Below are 16,976 nucleotides of genomic sequence, written 5' to 3'. Positions count from 1 at the left end.
TGTCACGCCATCCTTTCAGCTATCAACTGGAAATTCGAATTTCTATTTTCAAAGTTACCGGTCTCTACGGGGATTGCAACACAATGGAAAGGTAGCTATTTACGGTGTCTGTGAAGGATTCAAAGGAGGAGTGTGTGTGTGTGTCATGGAGATGAATTTTATGGGGACTAGATGTAGTGGAGTTCAGGCAGGCAGAAGGGACAGTAGAAGAAAAGGAAGAAGGTATCAGATACCATCAACACTGAAGATAAAGAAATGAATGAGCTCATCACTGTGGTCAATAAAAATGCACACACATCATTCCATTTGAAATAAGAAGGAAACTGCAAAACAACAAGAAAACAATATTTTTCCAACCTTTTGCAAAACTCTTGGAGGCAAAACCCGTTCTGATGGTCCACCAATCAGATTCATGCGGACAAGTATATGATTCCTCTCCACAGAGAGACCATCAATTATGAAATCTCTGAAAAATATAGTATTATAATTACTTCAGGGAAAAAAAAAACTTGTTTTTTTCAATTTAAATCATGTGGTATGTTAAGGGTATTACCAATTCCTTACCCTGGATTTTCTAAGTTTTCTCGAACATTCTCTTCTTGTGCGTTCAAGAGAATTTCTGATACGTGGTACTGGGATTCTAAAAGTAGAAGAGTATCCAGATTGCAGCACATAACACTCAGCAGCCTAGGGAGAAAAAAAACAAAGATAGAGATTCTTCAGTAATAACTGAATGATAGCTCGTTTGGTATAACTGAAACGCATGACCAATAAATTTGCATAAACTTCCAGGCTAGGAAAAATCAGGTTAATAAATCATGCAAAAAAATACAGCTTTGTCAAGTGGGGACATGTGTCAGGAGTGGAGGGCAGTGTGACCACAATTTTCTGTCTGTTAAAACTCACCTTTGTACCCAAATTCTCAAAATGTGCTTCCATTGTGCAAAGTCCTATATCAGGAACGACAAATTGTTTAATTTACCTAGCAGTAAATAGAAATGAAAAGTGCCACTGACATTATTATGTGACTAGGTTTCAAACGGATGCTTCATTTTATGATCATGGTGGATCAATGCAACAAAAATAGTTTGTTGGGTGATTTTGTTTAGTTTTAAACTCAATCCAGGAATTACAACGATATACCCTCGAGAAGTGGCAAGAGTTCTGCAATTCTAGGTAAAGCTACAGAAGATATCATGTTAAAGATAATCAAGCCTGGCTGGGTCTGACGACCTTTATTTAAAAGAATATGGCTCCTTTAAAATATTCATGTTTGCCTTCGGCCTGGGTTATGACATTCAGTGGCAGAGAAGATGCTCACAAAGGTCTCCAATGTTGCCTTCTGTGTGCGCCATTTGAAGTCAAGGGCCAAGATTTAGTTACCTTTAATAGTTAAGAAAGAGACTGTGGAGGAAAACCATTTACTGAATAGGTAAATGATTTGGATTCAGATATCAATGTTAGTTACAAAATTTATCAGACAAGTGGAACAGTGTTCAAAATACAGGAGGACGGTGGGCAAATTCCCCCTGGAAATTTTATGGCAGCCCAGAGAAATCAAAGATGGAGGTGAAAAATTCAAGATTGATCACCCCCGTACACAATTCCTTACATTACGTCTTATTGGGAGTTAGGAAATTAAGCAGAGTTTGGTTGGAGGAGCAGTGAGCATGGGAGGAACAGAATTTTTAAGGAGCTACTCCTCCAATCACAGTTTCTGTCTCTCCCATGCTCATTGCTCCAGCTCCTCCAATCACAGGTTCCCTCTCTCCCATTCTTGCTGCTCCTCCAGATTCTCTCTGATTGGAGGGGTAGCAAGGCTGGGAGGGACAGACCATGTGACCGGAGGATCTGGAGCAGTTATTCCGGCTGATCCCTGTTAGGGGGAAATTAAAAATGCTTAAAGAGAATACAGTAAGAATTTACTGAAAAGCCCCTAAAATCTCCAGGCAGGCATGGCTGCTAAACATATTAAAAGTTGAAGATTACCAGGTGAACATTGCATAGCCTTGAGAGCCTGACTGGGGACACAAGCAGGACATAAATTAGATTAGGTGTACTCCCCCCTCACATAGGGAAGGGGCAGATGGTTTTAGCTTAGATATGGGAGGACATACAATAGACAAAGAGGGGGCTTTGATGAAACACAAACAGTCTTGAGCTGTGAGAACCAAGGCCTTTGCGTACGTGTTTTAATTTTGATTGGATAATATAATTATGTATACCTCCTTTAGGTTAGCAAAATCACATGTTTATGTACTCAATAGGATAGAGTTAGCATGAGACCGGTATGTCGGTTACCGATTGGATGTATTCAAATGCACTCAATGTATTATGATAAGAAAAAGTACAAAAGTAATGAAATGTAATCAATCTGGGAGCTGGGTCTTCATTCCTAGGAATGATTGCGGCTCCCTTGCATATGCTTGAATAAAACCAGTTAAAGGAAGCCTGAGTCTCTGTGGTCGCTATATGATCGGGGATTGTAACTTCTCCTCTTCAACTGGCCTATGTGGTAGTTGCTAGGGGGGTACCCTCTTCAGTGGCATAGTCGGCAGGGTTCGCCTGGACCTCTGTGAGGACTGAACAATGATCTGGTGAGTATTTTCATTTTGAAAGATACTCTCCGGTTGTTCGCGTCAGACTAGGACAGAAGTCTAATAGGGCGAATCCGAACGTTTCAGCCAGGGAGACCCAGGTGGGGGAACTGTGGGTCCTTGTTTTATTGTGGGGCGGTTGAGTCTTGTTTTATTGTGAGCCGGTGGAGTCCTGTTTTATTGTGGGGTGGTTGAGTCCCAGGAGACTCAGATCTCGGGGGAACTGTGGGTCCCTGTTTTAGCGCGTGTGTGACCATTTAGTGTGGGTCTGTGTGTGTGAATATGGCTGAGAAGACTGAACTCGAGTTTGTTGCGGAATGGGGAGGTAAAGGAACCATGTCCCTTCACCTTGCCAGGAAGCATAGAAAGCTGATCAGCAAAATGAAACAACAACAGTGGCAGCCGAGTGACCCACTGCTCCAAGGAGTGGTGGAAGCTCAGACTAACGATAAAACTGACAAAGCTACAGTACTCATTTTGAGTCTGTATCTGCAACAAACTAAACTAATACAGAAATATCTCGATCGAGTTGCGCCGGTCGCAGCGGCAGGGGACCTCAAAGGTCCCCTACAGAATTTTTGTAACTTAAAAGAAATGAATTAATCTAAATTTCAAGAGCTGTTTGTGCTGGAGAGAGGGAGAGAAAAGGGGTACCCATAGGGGAGTTAGTGAGCAGCGACAGGCAGCAGCAGAGAAACCTCCAAGATCCCTTTGTTCCCCCCACTGCTACTTGAAGTTTCATTTAGAGTTAAGTTCAATATTATAGGAATATAAATACATACCTTTATATATGTGTTTGTTTGTGTGCAAGGAAGCATTTGTATGTGAGCTTTAATGAGTTTTCGTCCCTAAATTGTCATTTGTGAGTGTAGTTCAGCACTTTAGAATCGAAAGCCCCATATTAAAGGAAAAGTATACTCAAACATTCCAAAGTTTTGAGTATAAAGTTTGAGTTGAGATTTCTGGTAAAAATCGCAATTTGAAGGTATTGTAAAGATAAAACAGGGCTTGCCTTTGTTTGAGATGAACCAACCCTTTACCACCCCCTTGCAGACTAGTAGGGAATAACCCTCAACACCAGTTTCCAAGCTGATTGGCATTGATACATACGAGTTGGTATTCTAAAATTCTGAGGGAAAAAAAAATTACCTGAAATTCAGAAAGATTCTAGGAAAACCAAAAGACATAAAAACACAGTCTAGGTGGTTCCAACGGATAAAAAAAGGGTTTCTTTTGAAAAGATAAATGAAATATTAAAGGAAATCTGCATTCCAAAAGCAATCTAATTTGAATTTGGGACAATCTTGGGATGTAAAGTGCAGTGTAATTCAACAGGTTACTTTTGAATAAAGAGGATGCTATCCAAAGATAAAGAATGTGTCAATAAACATATGGGACTTCTAATCTGGATACAAATCAAATGCACATGAGAAAGAGTTTTAGTTTTGATAGTGTAAATTACAGTTCTCAAAGTTTAACATTTTGAGGTTTGGTTCTTGATAAAGTTCTCAAAAGGGAATTTTTATTTTAAAAGGCTTTTGACAACAATTGGCACTAATTCAAATGCTGCAAGCTTGTGTATTTGTAAGTCTGTTCCCAAAATGTGAAGTTAAGCTCAAGACCTTGACAAAGTTTGGCAGAAATCCAATTTTTGGCCAAGTTAATGAATCTGGGATAATGCTAAAAAAAAGTCAGACATAATTTAGTGGGTTACTTTTGAGACAATAAGATGTTGTTTGAGAAGAAGATAAGGAAGCAAAACATGTCAATGCCTGATTTCTGTTTTAAAACTGTTTTGAGAATACTTTATTGGACTGTAAAGTCTCTCCAGACAACCTGAACAAGATAAGATGGTAGCTACTGCATGTGTAAAATGGTATGAGGAAAGGATTAAGAGTAGAAGAAAGGGTTAGGGAAAGTGGACACCATAATGTACAAACTGTTTTAAGGAAACTGAATTTGATAATCTGGCCATCAACTGAGACATTGGAACCACACAGGGGAAGATAAGCAAAGATCTAGAGACAAAGATCCCCGTTGACATGGAATAGTTAATATGGCCTAAAGAGTAAGGAAACATTTTAAACGATCAAGACAATAGAGAAACTGATCTCAAGAGAATCTTAGGATGATCATGGTCAGGAAAAAAAAACCTTAGAGGTAAAACTATTTGGAATCTGTAGTTGAGGCAATTGAAGGATAAGGAGAAATAATACTTAACAACAATTTACCACAAGTGGATACAGGTAAAGGGAAAGCTGGGAAAAGGCTAAATAGATGTATTACTAACTATATTAATGTGCCTGCAAGCTACAAAGAGTAAGACCACAGGATTAACACCTTGATGACAGGCAGAGTTAAGCGGCTCCCAGAGAGAACTGTCACTGGAAGTGAAGATAGTGAGCCATTGAAAGAGAGGATAAGAAAGTGCATTGTCGAGTTGCGTAGACAGCTTAAGGAATTGAGGTCCGACATGAGACAGCAGCAGGAGATAGTAAACTGGAAGGAGTGGGGTGCCTACCCAGATGGATTCAGATTAGGGAACTCATTTCACAGGGAGAGTCATTAAAGAAATGTGTAATCTTATGGAGATTAAACAGAAATTCCATATTCCTTACCACCCCCAGAGTTCAGGGATGCTGGAAAGGATGAACCGAACTTTAAAAACACCTATAGCCAAAGCAATTCAGGAGACAGGGAACAGCTGGGCCACCATTCTGCATTGCCCAGCATTCTGATGCGCCTTAGGGCTACACCAAATAGGACTACCAGGTTCAGCCCATTGAATTGATAACAGGAAGGGCCATGCAATTACCTGAAGCCTTTATAGTAGGAGGAGGAGATGTAGGGCCACTGAAAGGAAAAATACAGGACTACGTAAGGGAATTAAGTAAGCAATTACATGAGTTGAGAGAGGAAGTTAGGGATTGACAGATGACTAAGGATATGGAAACAGGCAAATCCAAAGAGCAACAACCGACCCCTCAGGTGGGAACCAGGGTAATGGTCAAGATGAACCCAGAACGAACTGTGTTCGCACCCAGATGGCATGGACCATACGAGGTAATTATGATAGGTGATACGTGCGCACTTGTGGATACGAAAACAGGAAGCAAACGGAAACACTATTCTCAATTAAAACCAAATGAAGGAAATAATGATAACCCAGGCAATGGGAGCCAATGTTAATGTTTCCACAGGTCTGTGATCCTGGCTATGGGTGTGTCAGCGCTGGCATGGGAAGCACCAATGGTCAAAGTCAATAATGACATCTGCCTCCACCCTGGGTAGTACATACTACTTCCCCAAGAAGGAAGTGGGGAATGGATAAGAAAACCCAACACCTGGATTACGGATCAAGTCACTACACAGACACATCAAGCGAACAGTTGGGAACAGGACCCCCACGTGTGATCACACAAAGAGTTGTAAGAGTACTTTACATTTAACAGTACCAGGGCAGCCAGTCCAGCTAACACCACTCGAGTATAACAACGAGAACTAGACAGGGTTGGTGGTATGGAGGATGTAGAACATACGCGCCCCCTACCAGTTTTTTATCAACAAGCATTTGGATGTATCAAGAGATTAATGTGACTGCTGGATGGACAGACCTGCCTCCCTTTGTTTGGGAACCGGGTCCTGAAGGACAATATTGTCAAGAAACATGTAGATATGTAATAGATAGGCATGGTTGTTATGATACACTATGTTTGACGACGTGTGGATATCAAAGACCCACTCAATGTCCAGATGTAGTAAGTCCCCCCACAGATGGGATAGTCAGGATAGGAAAGTCAAAACCATTATTGCATGATGTAACTATGGTCTCCCTGGAAGTGACATATAATATCTCAGGACTACTGTCAGTATTGCATATGACTTGGCACAGCCAGCAGAATTCCATAAAATGGGCTAGAAGCCAACTGTAGAGGATAGTCAATGACTATAAATTTCGAATCGTCCCAAGAATTGGAGCAAAAGCACAGGCTAGGTTAAAAAGTATACCAGGAGATATCGGAGGGCTATTTGGGAATGCCAATTCCATGCTTAATTCAGATCAGATCTATGACTTAAATGATTATGCCTCCTGGGTGGCCGCTGAGATTGCCTGAGGGTTGCGCTTCAGTGCGCACGGAACAGACCATGCCCTGACAGCTGTGGAGCTACAAGGAGGAGGTCTGCTATGGATCCTTAGGCAGACTGCAGACAGGATAATAGACACAGCCAAATCACAAACCACAGGGAGGGCATGTGATATGAAAGCACAAGATTTAACTGATAGGATAAAATCCGACATTGAAGATATCAAGATTCGGAACAATTCCCGAACACATGTTTGAGTCAGTTTACCAATTAAACCTCATAAATTTACGCAAGGAGTGGCAGGAATTGATAATTACACAACCTCAAGGTGGAAGAGGGGATGGAGTTATAAAATTTATCATGGCCATTCCCCAAGAACATTATCCAAAGGGGGCTTTCCTGAACAGCTATAGGTTTGAGTCCCTAGGAGTAGATAAAGGAGGGATGGTATTCCACGTAGGGCTATGTGGATATATATCCTATGTAAAAGACATGGAACTGATGAGTGCTAGGGACTGTTGGTCAGAATCAAGAAATTACATTGTGCGCTCATGCCAAACACTGGAGGTATTTACAAACACAAGCAAAGTTACAATTCACCGCTTTAATGATTCAGGAAGCATTTAAGGTAATTCAGGTATCCTCAACTCAATGGTGCTTCATGACCAGCGAGGCTGAATTCTTTTATGGGGACTTACTTTGTACTAGCAACTCGAGTTTCTGCCAACAGGTGGCCGATCCATTTACTATAGGAGACTTCCATTTGCCAGGCAGAACCACAGGGTCTGTGGGATGTTTAGCCCTTGGTGGAATGACACAATGTTCCCTGATCAATCTCCTGCCAGAATAGCACGCCGAGTCATGCAGGAAGCAACAAGAATAGCTTAATCGTATGTAAAAGCTTCTAGACAGCAAATCGCGAGGGGGCTTGTGCAAGTGGATTTAGACACCCAATCGGCCAGGAGGTTAGCCCAACCAGCTACTTCCTATGCTACGGCCGGAAGATTGATGAATTGGTGGGAAATTGTTAGAGTGGGTTTGACGATAGTCACAGGAATCATGCTCTTATGGGCTATTGGACTCTGCTGCTACCAATGTAAAACCTGGAAAGGGGCTCTCCAGGCACAAACAGTAACAAACCAAAGGTGCGCATCAGTTCCCTGACCTTTGCATACTCCAAGGGAGGTGACAAGGGAAGGGAAGGTTATATTATACAACCAGGTGGTTTAGGATTCCTCTGGTGGTCTGAAGGACCAGAAGAGGAATTCTCAACTTAAGGTGTGGCCAGCTTGGGCTTTGCCAAGGGCCAAAAGGGGGGAGTGTAAGGGGAAAATTAAAAGTGCTAAAAGAGAATACAGTAAGAATTTACTGAAAAGCCCCTAAAATCTCCAGGCAGGCATGGCTGCTAAACACATTAAGAGTTGAAGATTACCAGATAAACATTGCATAGCCTTGAGAGCCTGACTGGGGACACAAGCAGGACATAAATTAGATTAGGTGTACTCCCCCCTCACATAGGGAAGGGGCAGATGGTTTTAGCTTAGATATGGGAGGACATACAATAGACAAAGAGGGGGCTTTGATGAAACACAAACAAACAGTCTTGAGCTGTGAGAATCAAGGCCTTTGCGTACGTGTTTTAATTTTGATTGGATAACATAATTATGTGTACCTCCTTTAAAATAATTGGTTAGCAAAATCAAATGTTTATGTACTCAATAGGATAGAGTTAGCATGAGACCGGTGTGTCGGTTACCGATTGGATGTATTCAAATGTACTCAAATGTATTATGATAAGAAAATGTACAAAAGTAATGAAATGTAATCAATCTAGGAGCTGGGTCTTCATTCTTAGGAATGATTGCGGCTCCCTTGCATATGCTTGAATAAAACTGGTTAAAGGAAGCCTGAGTCTCTGTGGTTGCTGTGTGATCGGGGATTGTAACTTCTCCTCTTCAACTGGCCTATGTGGTAGTTGCTGGATTGGAGAGGGTGCCCTCTTCAGTCCCGTTGCCGCCATGAAGACGACTTTCCCCTGCACCATTACCAATCACGTGAGAAGACACTGCAGAAAAGCTTTAAACAAAACGAGGGAGGGGGGAGGAGGCGGGCGGAAACCTAGTGCGAGGCCGGGAGCAGGGCCTGGGGGAGCTGCCACTCAACCTCGTGCTAGCCTGGACCCAGCTGCCATCGTTGTAGATAATTGGATACTATGTCCATAGGTGCATTTGATTTCTAGCATTATATTGAAGTAAAGTAACTGTTCTGTATTGTTATTCAACTTGCAAAAGCCTAACTTAGGGAGAAACCACCTGTGAAATAACAGCCAGTCTTGAATGAGCCAAAATTCCTTCTAGCAATAATTTTTAAGAGTGTCATCATGCCCACAAAATTCATTTCACCCCCTAATATCCGTGACTGTACTAGACTGTGAGCAACCCACTTGTCCTATTCAACTCCCAAGCTGAGCTTCCTATCCCATGCCTCTCCATCTCACAAAGCACCTACTTCCATCTTATTGATGCCTTCACCTGTATCTCAGCCACCTGCTGCTAAAACTGCCATCCAATGCTCTCCTAGTTGACTGCCCATTCTCCTCACACCATAAACTTCACCTCATTCAAAGTGGCTCTGCCCATATCATATCATGTTTTACCTTAAATCTTGCCTGTCCATTTCCCCTGATCTTGCTAACATGATTTGTTCTCCAATCCCCGAAAACGTAATTTCAAATGGTCATTCTTGTGTTACATCCTTTCCTGGCCTTTCTCCTCCCCAAATCTGTAAACTGTCCAAGAATAATAACAGCTCCCGTCCCACCCCACTGAACATCTCCTTTCTTAAATTCTCGCCATATGTGCATCCAAACCCTCAGCCCACATTTCCCTTTGCCACGCCTTTGGAAAGTGCATATTCAGCTTCCAAGGCACCCTGTTTTGAGCCACAAAACCACACTATCTCTCAATCTTCCACACCTTTAAAATTTTCCTCAACAGAAATGCTTTCATCAAGCTTACCTCTTTCAAGATCATTTTCTTTGGCTTGGCATTAATATTTTTCTTGCACCCGTAAGGTATATTGGGAAATTTGTTTTGTACTTAAAAATACAAAAAAAAAATGCAAGTTGCCATTGTTGTAGTGAAACTATTTTTCCAAAACTTAATGCAGAATCATTCCAAATTTGCACTAAGTGTGGCAGCGAGTGATGTTTTATTGCTGGCGGCAATGACAGCTTTTCATGCTGTATCATCCCAAAGCTGCCGCATTAATTATATATTCCCAGGAAATTGCTGTTTCAATGGCAGGCTCATAGAGTCATAGAGGCCAACAGCACAGAAAAAGGCCCGTTGGCCCATCGAGTCTGCGCCGCTCAAACAAGTACCTAACTATTTTAATCCCATTTTCCAGCACTAGGCCCATAGCCTTGTTTGCCATGGCATTGCAAGTGCACATCCAAATACTTCTTAAATGTTATGAGGGTTTCTGCCTCTACCATGCTTTCAGGCAGTGAGCTCCAGATTCCCACCACCCTCTGGGTGAAAAAATTCTTCCTCACATCCCCTCCAAACCTCCTGCCCCTTACCTTAAATCTATGCCCCCTGGTTATTGATCCCTCCACCAAGGGGAAAAATTCCTTTCTGTCTACCCTATCTATGCCCCTCGTAATTTTATACACCTCAATCATGTCATCCCTCAATCTCCTCTGCTCCAGGGAAAATAACCCCAGTCTATCCAATCTCTCCTCATAACTAAAACTCTCCAGCTCAGACAACATCCTGGTAAATCTCCTCTGCACTCTCCCTACTGCAATCACAACCTTCCTATAATGCGCATTCCAGAACTGCATGCAATACTCTAGCTGTGGCCTAACCAGCGTTTTATACAGTTCCAGCATAACCTCCCTGCGCTTATATTCTATGCCTCAGCAAATAAAGGCAAGTATCCCATATATCGTCTTAACCACCTTATCTACTTGTCCCGCTACCTTAAAGGACCGGTGGACACCAAGGTCCCTCTGATCCTCGGTACTTCCCAGGGTCCTACCATTCATCGTGTATTCCCATGCCTTGTTTGTCCTGCCCAAGTGCATCACCTCACACTTATCCAGATTAAATTCCATTTGCCATTGATTAGCCCATCTGAACAGCCCGTCTATATCCCCCTGTAATCTAAGGCTATCCTGCTCACTATTTACCACCCTGCCAATTTTCATGTCATCTGCGAACTTACTGATCAACCCTCCTATGTTCAAGTCTAAATCGTTTATATATACCACAAACAGCAAGGGACCCAACACCGATCCCTGTGGAACCCCACTGGACACAGGCATCCAGTCACAAAAACACCCCTCAACCATCACTCTCTGCTTCCTGCAACTCGGCCAATTCTGGATCCAATTTGCCAAATTGCCTTGGATCCCATGGGCTCTTACCTTCGTTATCAGTCTCCCATGTGGGACCTTATCGAAAGCCTTGCTGAAGTCCAAGTAGACTACGTCAAATGCATTGCCCTCAACCAAACACCTGATCACCTCTGTGAAAAGTTCAATCAAACTGATCAGACATGACCCCCCTTTAACAAAACCATGCTGACTGTCCTTGATTAATCCCTGCCTCTCCAAGTGTAGCTTAATTCTGTCCCTCAGAATTGCTTCCAATAGTTTTCCCACCACTGCGGTTAGACTGACTGGCCTGTAGTTCCCTGGTTTATCCCTTCCTCCCTTCTTGAATAATGGTACCACACTTGCTGTCCTCCAGTCCTCTGGCACCCCTCGTGTGGCCAGAGAGGTATTGAAAATTATTGCCAGTGCCCCTGCTATCTCTTCCCTTGCCTCACTCAACAGCCTGGGATACATTTCATCCGGGCCTGGAGATTTATCTACTTTTAAGCCTGCCAGACCACTTAGAACCCCCTCCCTTTCTATGCTAATTTCTTTAATTATATCACAGTCCTTCTGCCTGATTTCCATACCCACATTGTCCCTCTCACTTGTGAAGACCAACACAAATTATTCATTTAGAACCCTACCTACACCTTCCAGCTCCACACACAAATTACCACTCTGATCCTTAATGGACCCTACTCTTTCCCTAATTATCCTCTTACTCTTAATGTACTTTTAAAATAACTTTGGATTTTCCTTTATTTTACCTGCCAATGTTGCTTTTCTAATTGCCTTATTAAGTTCCCCCTACACATTCTATACTCCTCCAGGGCTTCCGCTGTTTTGAGCCCTCGGTATCTGCCGTATGCCTCCATTCTTCTCTTTATCCAATCCTGTATATCCCTCGACATCTAGCGTTCCCTGGATTTGTTGGTCCCACCCTTTGTCTTTACTGGAATATGTTGGCCCTGTACTTTCCCTATTTCCTTCTTGAATGACTCCCACTGCTCTGACACAGATTTACCTAAAAGTAGCTGCTCCCAGTCCACTCTGGTCAAATCATATCTGATCTTATTAAAATCAGCCTTCCCCCAATTTAGAACTCTGATTTCTGGCCCATCCTTGTCCTTTTCCATAACAACCTTGAATCTAACAGAGTTACGATCACTATCTGCAAATTGCTTCCCCTCTACCACTTGCCCGGCTTCATTCCCTAAAATTAAGTACAGGATCTTCCCCTCTCTTGTAGGACCTTCTGGTATGGCTTAAAAAGCTCACCTGTATGCATTTTAAGAATTCCGCTCCCTCTAAACCTATCACACCGTGACTAACCCAGTTAATGCCGGGGAAGTTGAAATGCCCCACTATTACTACCCTATTATTTTTCTGAAATTTGCCTACATATCTGTCCTTCTATTTCTGACTGTTTGGGGTACACTCCCAGCAATGTGATTGCTCCTTTTTTGTTTTTCAGTTCTACCCATTTGCTTTCATTTGAGGAGCCTACTGCTGTAATTGATTCCTTGATCAATATTGCGCTACCCCCTCCTCTTTTACCTCCTTCCCTGTCTCACCTGAAGACCCTATATCCTGGAATATTGAACTGCCAATCCTGCCCCTCTCTCAACCATGTCTCTGTGACAGCAATGACATCATACTTCTATGTGTTAATTTGTGCCCTCAACTCATCTGCCTTATTCGTCAGGCTCCTTGCATTAAAATAAATACCATCCAGCCTTGCCAAACTCCCTTGTGCCCTAACTGGCCTATAATTTCTATGCCTTCCAGATTCACTTGCACTCTCTTCTAATTTTAGCTATGCATCTCCCCCTGCTGAACCTCCTCTCAGGATCCCATCCCCCTGCCAAGTTAGTTTAAACCCTCCCCAACAGAACTAGCAAACCTCCCCGCAAGGATGTTGGTCCCATTCCGGTTCAGGTGCAACTCAGCCCCATTCCTCCTTTTACCACCATTTTACTATTTGGATGCCTATAGAAGACTTTTGCATTCCCTTTTATGTTAGCTTACTGTCTCTTTTCATACTCTTTCTTTGTTTCTCTTATTTGCTTTTTCCAATTCCCTCCTGAACCTTCTACATTCAACCCAGTTCTCAATTGTATTATCCACCTAACTACTAACATAATGAAGGGGGAGGTGAAAGAGTTAAAAACCAAATACAATGGACAAAGAGGTGGCTTTTGATAAACCACAAGTCATAGTCTGGACCAGATAAGAGCCAAGATCTGTGTGTATACATTGAACAGGAGTGGATAATATAATCATGTACGAGTGTCTCAAAGATAATAGGATAGAACTAACGAACTAATTGCGTGTGTAAATGATTGGGTCATGTAACGAGGTTAAAACATGTAGACATTGATCATTGGTGCATGCAAATAGAGTAAGATAAAGGAAAAGTATAACCGCAAGGAAATGTAACCATTCAGGGAGCTTGTACCCATCTTGCATGCTTGAATAAAACCGGTGAAAGAAGCTCGACTCTCGTGTGGTCGTTGCGGGATCGGAGGGTGCTTGAACTCCCTTTCACATAAACATACTTCTTTTTCTTCATCTTGATCTCGATCTCTTTCGTCATCCAGGGAGCTCTGGATTTGTTTGGCCTACTTATCCCTTCTGTAGGAATATACCTTGACGGTGCCCAAACTATTTATTCTTTAAAAATATATTTTTAAAATTCTTTCACAGGATGTGGGCATCACTGGCTAGGCTAGGATTTTTATTGCCCATCCCTAATTGGGAGCCCATTGTTCAGTTACAGTTTTGTCTGTCAACCTTTTATTCCAATTTATCCGAGTCAGATCCATTCTTAGCCCATTGAAGTTGGCTTTCCCCCAATTAATTCTTACTCCGAATTGTTACTTGGCCTTTTCCATAACCAACCTAAACCTTACGATACACTGTCCCCTAAATGTTCCCCTACTGACACTTGATCCACTTGATCCACCTCATTCCCAAGAACCGGGTCTAGCAATGCCTTTTTTCTCACTGGACTGGAACAAACTGGCCTGGATTTTCATGGAGATTCTGGGACTTTTAAAAATGGCTGCCTGGACCCAGATCACAAAGTCATGCTCCCATTTCCAACAGACCCTAGTTTGCCAGTAGGAGAAAAGGGGAGAGGGCCTGATTCACATGAGGTAAGCCCAAACTGGGCAAGGCCATTTGAACTCAGTGCTGAATTCAAACAGACCCCACTTTCACTGCTGCAAGGGCCTTAACCCCCAACGTGGGAGTTACAAATTTTTATAACAGTTGTAAATGCTCTTGAAAGGTGGGTAAGGTCTGTAGAACTGTCAAGTTCTGAAGTTATTTAAATCTCCAGCCCTTTATTTCTTTAGACAATAGGCTACCTGTGTCAGAGGGAATTGAAAAAATCTGTTCCAGCAGTTGCAATAGCTATTTGTTGACATTACCCCACGGGTTATCATTATGTCATTGTTAATGTTTGGCTACTTTCCACAACTTATCATTATCTCAGTAGGGGATCCGAAGTTCACATTTTGATTGACAGCTCAGAGGTTATTAAAGGGTTAGCTATCTTTGATGTGGGATTATGGATACAAGTCTGCTTACTTTTAGCAAGGATCAAGTACTTGAGGAGATTTAAGTGTTCTGAATGGGCTTTCATGAATGGGATTTTTTAACATAGTAAAGACTGTAACACATATTTATAACTTTATTTTATTTCATCTCAACATGGCTCCTGAGGTCAGCCCAGGGTGGTTAGTGGCATGGAGGGTATAAGGGCAAAGGGTGGTGGATGGGGGGGGGGCATGAGTTGGTATTAAGTTGGCAAGGAGTGGGTGGGGGAAACAGTGGCATAGTAGCAATGTCACTGGACTCATAATCCAGAGGGCAGGCTAATGCTCTGGGGGCACAGGTTCAAATCTCACCACAGCAACTATTTAAATCCAATAAATAAAATTCTGGAATTGAAAGTTAGCATCAGTGATGGTGACCAGGGCAACTATCATCAATTGTTGTAAAAACTCATCTGGTTCACGAATGACATTTAGGAAAGAAAATCTGCTGTCCTTGCCTGGTCTGGCCTACATGTGGCTCCAGGCCCACAGCAGTGAGTTGACTCTGAAATGGCCTATCAAGCCACTCAGTTTAAGGTCAATTAAGCATGGGCAACAAATTCTGGCCTTGTCAGCGACACCCAGATCCCATGAGGCTCGTTGTTTGTATTGTGCATCTCTGAAAATAAAGGCTTGTAAAAGTGTGTGAATATTTGCTACAGTTCTGTCGAACATACAAATTAGGAGCAGGCCACCCGGCCCCTCCAGCCTGCTTTTCCACTCAACAAGACCATGGCTGATCTGACTGTAACCCCAACTCCACACTCCTGCCTACCACCGACAGGGGGTACAATTAGTTTCAACACCAATCTCAAGTTAGGGAGGGAGAAATAAAAAATAAGGATTCCTAAGGACAGGCTATATTTTAAATGATCAAAAAGAAATCCCTGATACAATATTTTAAATGAACAAAAAAATGAGTTTGAAATTTTTTTTCTAGCTTTACTGAATAGGATTCCAGCTTACCTAACACCAAACATATGGGAATGTTCATAGTTGAACAGAGAGTGTATTTTGGCATTCGAATTCATAATTACCAGTCGATCAATTACATCCTTTAAAGAGAAAAAAGCATAATGCATCAGTTTTAAATACTATAAAGACTGGTTTAAAACTATCAATGTTAGAAAATAAAGACAAAGTTCATAAGTTTATTTTGTATATTTTGTGCACACACACACCTAGGCAAATTAATCTTTCAATTAGTCTGTATAAAGAATCTATGTACAATCATAGAATATACAATCACATTTTGAGTAGAGTTTTTTTAAAACTAGTATTCTAGCAGATAAATACAGTATTGGGACAATTGATATAGGATGAAACAAATGAGAACATGCATCTGTTATGTCATTTACAACACATGTATGTGTTGTATAATAAAAGAATGCTGGTGTCGAGGTCAAAATGTTTAAACATTGATATTCAATGGCATTACCATTGATGAATTCCCCGCCGTCAACATCCTGGGGCAACACCATTGATAGAAACTTAACTGGACTGTCACATAAATATTGTGGCCGCACCAGAAAGTCAGAGGCTGGGTACTCTCTGATGAGTAACTCACCTCCTAACTCTCCAAAGTCTTTCTCCCATCTACAAGACACAAGATCCGAAGGGTGATGGAAAACCCTCCATTTCCTTAGATGACTGTAGCTCCAATGACAGTCAAAAAGCTCCACACCATCCAGGACAGAGTGCCCTGTTTGATCAACAGCCTCCACTACCTTAAACATTCACTTTCTCCACCACTGGTGCACTGCGGCTACATTGTGTACTACCTACAGGAGAGCATACCACCTCCCTTTGACATTCAATGACATTACCAACACCAAGTCCCCCACCATTAACATCACGGACCAGAAAATGAACAGTGTCAGCCACATAAATGCCATGCTTACTATATCAGGTCAGAGACTGGGTATTTTGCATTAAGCAGCTCACCTTATGACTCTCTGGTGCCCCTCTATCCCTACAAGGCGCATTAGGAGTGTAACAGAATACTCTCCATTTGTTTGGATAGATGTGCTCCAATACCACTCAATGGCTTGACACTAACCAGGACAAAGCAATCTTTTCACTAGTACCCCATCCACTGACTTAAAAATTCACTCCATTCATCATCAGCATACCATTGTTGCAGTATCTACAGGATGCAATGCAAACAACATGCAAGAGCTTCTTCAGCAGCAATACCCAAACTTTCAAACTCTATCAACTGGTAGGACAAGGGTAACAGGTGCACGACAACACCATAGTGTCCAAGTTGTCCTCCATATTACACACCATCCTGACTTGGGCATACCA

The 16,976-nt window shown here is 42.2% G+C and overlaps 1 protein-coding gene across 5 annotated transcripts in view; it reads right to left on the bottom strand.

Annotated features, from left to right (window-relative positions):
- The window catches only part of tbc1d32 (TBC1 domain family, member 32), a 411,412-nt gene that overhangs the window by 191,603 nt on the left and 202,833 nt on the right, over positions 1 to 16,976 (bottom strand). For all 5 annotated transcript variants that reach the window (XM_078542168.1, XM_078542171.1, XM_078542172.1 and 2 more), the window contains 3 exons: positions 15,636 to 15,724; positions 565 to 687; positions 358 to 466 (listed from right to left, as the gene is read on the bottom strand). In XM_078542168.1, the coding sequence (XP_078398294.1) occupies positions 358 to 466; positions 565 to 687; positions 15,636 to 15,724 (321 nt within the window). The remainder of the gene's footprint in view (positions 1 to 357; positions 467 to 564; positions 688 to 15,635; positions 15,725 to 16,976) is intronic.

This window comes from Cetorhinus maximus, chromosome 5 (assembly GCF_964194155.1).
Source record: "Cetorhinus maximus chromosome 5, sCetMax3.hap1.1, whole genome shotgun sequence".
Taxonomy (NCBI): domain Eukaryota; kingdom Metazoa; phylum Chordata; class Chondrichthyes; order Lamniformes; family Cetorhinidae; genus Cetorhinus; species Cetorhinus maximus.
This window is presented reverse-complemented; position numbering and strand designations above follow the sequence as displayed.